Source organism: Nematolebias whitei, chromosome 12, assembly GCF_014905685.2.
Source record: "Nematolebias whitei isolate Nwh7 chromosome 12, NemWhi1, whole genome shotgun sequence".
Lineage (NCBI taxonomy): Eukaryota > Metazoa > Chordata > Actinopteri > Cyprinodontiformes > Rivulidae > Nematolebias > Nematolebias whitei.
In genome coordinates, this window is record NC_056509.1 from 20,842,786 (window position 1) to 20,848,132 (window position 5,347).

At 40.8% G+C, this 5,347-nt stretch overlaps 1 protein-coding gene across 1 annotated transcript in view; it reads left to right on the forward strand.

Annotated features, from left to right (window-relative positions):
- The window catches only part of LOC119418448 (forkhead box protein N3), a 203,843-nt gene that overhangs the window by 84,574 nt on the left and 113,922 nt on the right, over positions 1-5,347 (forward strand). The window contains exon 4 of the mRNA XM_037685733.1: positions 4,364-4,422. Within this exon, the coding sequence (XP_037541661.1) occupies positions 4,364-4,422 (59 nt within the window). The remainder of the gene's footprint in view (positions 1-4,363; positions 4,423-5,347) is intronic.

Here is a 5,347-nt window from a genome sequence, read left to right on the forward strand (position 1 = left end):
CTGTCCCACTCCTGGTAACATGACTCCCACTCCTGTCCTGCTCCTGTTCAGAATCACTCCCACTGCTGTCCTGCTCCTGTTTTTCATTTAATTTTTAGGAAATACATTGAATTTGATTTAATCTTCTACCCATTCCTGTTTAAATTACTTTGTGTTGTGCAGTTTTATTTCAAAATATATGGCAACAGGAACAGTTCATCTGTGGTGAAATAGAGACATTTATTTCCTTATTCCAAACAAAAACCTTCACTAAATATCATAAAAGAAATAATCCATGGCCTGTAGTCCATATAATTTTTCTACGGAGGATCAGCTGCTTAGTCTCTGTTTCCAGATCTTTTGAAGGTCAGTTACAGTAAAAACAAAAAATCTAAACCAGTCCATGGGTCACACCATGTCTACCTTAGATGAAAGAACCCAAACATAACAAGTTGCATTTTACTAATTTATTGAGCAATTGTTTCTGTTAAACTGTGACATCACTGTCATGTTTTAAATTGTTTAAACAAACAAACAAAAACAAAAAAAATAATGTACCAAGCAGAGAACTCAACAAATAAAAATGTTTAAAGGCATTATTATACATTGGACGACGTCCTCAAGAAGTTCAGTCTATGTGGTCGAGGTAACGAGCTCGTTTGGGTGAAGCATGATGTCGTGCATCGTACCAGACTTCAGAGCATCATTTACAGACTGGACCATTGCAGGTCTGGTGTTCCACCTCATCTCTCCACAGCTGGACCAGTCCAGAGCCTTGTGCAACCTAAAAGTGAAAGAAGACAGTGCACGGGTCAAAACAGGGTTACAGTGACTACAAATTACAATTTGTTGGCCTTTCTTTTGGAAAAAATATTTTATCAAAAACAAGAGATTTACAATTGAAACTATGTAAAAACAAAAAAGAAATATGACCTTTGCAATTATAAATTACAGAAGCTCAATTTTTCTTTATTTCACTTATTATATTTTATAATTATTTAAGCAGCGTCACCAGGCAGAGTAAGTATCTTACCTGCTCTTTTGACGTGTGTGACAAGGGTCTTTGTGTCCAAAGCTGTTTAACAGTTTGTTTCCAGAGCTAACAGCTTCCTGTTTTACATAGAAAAAATAAATTAAAGACAAACAAAAAGCTTAGTGCTACTTCTTGTGCCATGCTTTATAAAACAGTTATTGAATAAAGGATTTACTTATGTAGGTAAACATAGATGTTTTAAAACATGTTAAAATACGCCAGAATGCAGGAAATAGCAGCTGCTTTATTAAAAAAGTTATGGGTGAGGACCCACAGACCTCACACCAATATGTCCCCCCTACAATAATTCTAATGATAATACCCACTGTGTTGTTCAAGCCAAGAGCCATTGTCAACATTGGGGGGGCTAAGGCCCCTAAAAAGGGCTTCTAGAATCGCCCCTGGTGTGAAGAAATGAACTGAGAAAAATCAACTCGACTTAAAATTTAACACAACAACATAATTGTACACATCATATCTTAAATCTAAAACTAAAACAGTTATTATAATGTATATGCAACCAGCCTTTCATATAAAAACTGGGATATTTTTACCGGAGAATGCTTTCACTAACGAGTTTGTTGTTGTACTGGCATGGTTACAGCCGACAGTAACTATTTACACAATAAAGTGATGGTTATTCACATTTTTCCTTGATTTCAGAATCCAGCAGGACGTCACAATATAAAAATAGGAATATTTTTACCGGAGAATGCGTGCACTTTAACCAGGAAGAGTTTGTGGGGGTTTTTTTTACATTACAAACAACGACAGATAATGAAAATTTTAACCTAAAAACCCACATAACAAAGCAGAGCATAATTTTTAAATTAAAAGGGACAAGATGGAGAAAAATGCACTGAGTCTGTTCATTTACTGACGGTTACAGGGTTATTTGACACTTTCCTGCCTGTTCTGTGAGTTTAATAGACAGAGAGTTACTTCTTACCTTGCGTTGCAAACTATTTTCAGTTACTCAGTACTTCTTCGCTACTCCTCCCACCCTCTCGGTGAAATGCTACGGCTCGAACAGATGACTTCTGGGCAATGTAGTTCTTTTGACTTGTGTTAAAGTGAAGGCTTACTGAAAGAAAACTACAAAATAGCTGCGCTCGTGTTTTTTTTTTTTTTTTTTTTTCCATTTTCATTTTAGGTTACTGGTCGGTTCCCGCTCCTGTCTGCTCCCGTTAGATTTCAGTCCGGTCACGTCCCGGTCACGTGAGTTATAATGAGGTTGACTCCGGTCCCGCCAGAATCTGTCCGGAATCACGTGACCCGCGGTACTCCAAAAAAAATGTCATCCTCTAGTGTGAATGCGCATTTGAACTCTGATGCAGACCAAAAAAGCGAACTCTGGTCCGCCTAAATACCTAGGTCTCGGTTCAATTGAAGTGAACTCTGGTGTGGTTCCAATTAGGGGTGCACCGATTGCAGTTTTCTGGCCGATCACGATCACCGATTTCTAAAAAGTCTGACCTGCCAATTCTGATTTTGGCCAATACCAATTTTGTTTTATAAGCGACACTGTCAGGTGTTATAAGGTCACAATGCACCTTCAATTTTCCAATATTATTTTATTGAAAAACATACCCTTGAACAATATCCTAGAAACAATACAAACTTTTTTAACTGGCCATGAGGTAGTGCTCTGAAATATAAAGGAAGTTCAGACAATTGTTGTTAAAACAAACCAAAAAAAGGTAAAATCAGTTTCTCATGCAAGTATCAGCTGATTTCCCAAAATTAAGGAAATCGGGGCTGATAAATTGGTGCACCCCTCGTTCGAATGCATTGTGAATGCAAGCGGACCAAAGAGCGCTTTAAAAGCTGTAAGTGGACTACAGGCAAGGCATTCTGTGTAAATACAACCAAAACAAACACGCATTTCTCTTACTTCATATGGAGCCGTTTCAGCCTCCTTGTGTGAAAAACAACATTCTCCATGGTCTTCTGCCTCATCTTCCGCTCATGATGAGTCCATTGTTGAAAAATGTTTGTTTGGCACTTTAGCTACAGACAAGACAGAAATCTTAAAACTGCTAAAATTTCACTCCACTCCATTTTTGTTTTTATTTCCAGAAGAAGAAGAAAAGGTGTCTTCTTCATAAGTTTTCATGTCGTTTCCTTCAGTAGTTCTTGGTGCAGCGCCACCACAGGCGAGGGGGGGAACAGGTTGGCTCGATTGACTCAGCGCATTGTGAATGTGAACTGAACCATCTGAAAATGTCAACAACGCTTTCAAATTTTGGTCTCCAATCGAACCGAGTCCACCGGACTATCAGGTGTGAAAACAACCTTAGAGTGGGACTCTATCAGTTCCACTTTGTGCTTTGTATTATAAAGAACCTCTGAATGGGACATTCTGCAGTCATCAAAAGTTGATAACAAGAAGGCCAAAGCCACGAGACCTCCGTGGAGCTTCAAGCACTCCTGGTGGAGAAGTTTTCAGGGACAGTCAAAACAGTTAGCATCTGTACACGAAGCACAGGAACTGGCTGAGACTAGAACCCTATCTATAAATTAAAACATTACCTCTTCAAAAGTCATTGCTAATAAATGGTTATCCTTACTTATTTAACAAAATAACTGCGCCTGGTTTTTGCCAAACACGGCGCCGTGCATGATGGGTAAACATCTTTAACTTTGGTCTCATCTGTCCGAAGAACATTGTTCCAGAAGTCTTTTAAACAATGCTGCCATGTTCTTTTTAGATTGGACTGTTTCTTTTGGCACCTCTTTTCCCACAGCTTTCAGATTTGGCTTCATTTTTGTTTATTAGATAAGGTCATATTGTTTTTTTTTTTATTTATGATTTCAAACCTGCTTTAAAAACCAGATGATTTTCATCATCCTGATAACCCTAGAGTTGAAAGAGGGTGAACTTGCTTCTTCCATTCACTGTGTTGCTCAACAAACCCCACAAAATACATGTACAAAGTGTTTCTGCAGCTTGGATACATGTCCGTGTTCCAACATGTCACTCTTTACGCACATCTGTCCTCAACGTGCCTGCGTGGCTTGAGTGAGTGTTAAATGCATTGACGAGGGTTGTGTGTGAGTGTGTGAATGGACCAGTGGCAGGCGGTAGGGGGTTGTCATGAGAAATTACCCCCGTGGACTGCAGCGTAGAGGCTGTAATTCTCTGAGGTAATCACAGGGAATAATGGCAACAGTGGGACACCCGAGATTCTAATCACTATAATCAGAAGCATTGGCTTATGGGCTCAAATGCCTGCCTCGCGATCTGCTGCGTGATGAGGCCGGCTCGGCTCGTTGGGCTGCTGCAGCATGATCAAATGATTGACCAGTTTTCTCTTTCTCTCCTTTTCCTCCGTCTCCTTCCCTTTCTAGTCCTCCATTGTGGTCGGGGAGTCCCCTCTTCAGAAAGAACGGAGGAGTTGTCCTACAAGGTACCATTTTACTTCTGCAAGTCTTGTTAATCTTTTGCCTTTTTCTTTTCTTTCTTTCTTCCAGTCTGTTCTTTCAGTCTGCTTTTTCAGTCTGTTATTTCAGTCTGTTCTTTCTTCTTTGTCTCACCCTCTTCCTCCCTCCTTCCCCTCTTCAACCCTCTACGGATGTGCCACCTCCAATCATCTCAATTCTAAATCCCTCCTTTCACAAGCGCACCTTGAGAATACCGAATCCTGAGTTCTGACACTCGTCTCGTAGCCGAGGGAGAAATGCTTTTGGCGGATTTGAAAGATTTTTCTTTTTTTTAAAACAAAAAGAAGAAATAATTGCGAGACAACAAGAGAGAAAGAAAAGCTGAACATCGAACCACGGACTGGTTATCCCACCGTCTTCTTCCTTCATTCAGCTCAACATATGTACACTCTTACTTGCTTCTCCACGTATTTTCCACTATTCCCATCTCCTCCTTCCTTTCACCTCCTCCCTGGTGGGTGGACGGCAGTTTAAATGGACATTCAATCCCAATCAGGGAGCACTCTGGGAGCTCGCCGGGCCGCCAGGCCCTAAATAGAGGGGGAAATGGATACATTAGGCGTCTGCGGCTAGAGCCTCCATCGCTGCTAATAATGGCGTAGTAATGGTCAAGGAGCTGAGGTTGCAGAGAGAACGCCTGGAAGCCTGGACTCTCCCTGCAGACATGCATGTCTGGACAGATGGACAGATGGACAGATGAGTTGGGGGTGGAGGGAACGCAAGAGTATTTTTCTTTAATGTGTTTTTGGAAGTATGGTCAGGTGTGACGTTCAGAGGCAGCAGGGGTACGAGAAGTTGTGACAGACAGCCAAAGGCAAAGACAAGGAAAGGGTCGGGGTGATGATTGTGTGTGTGTGTGTGTGTGTGTGTGTGTGTGTGTGTGTGTGTGTG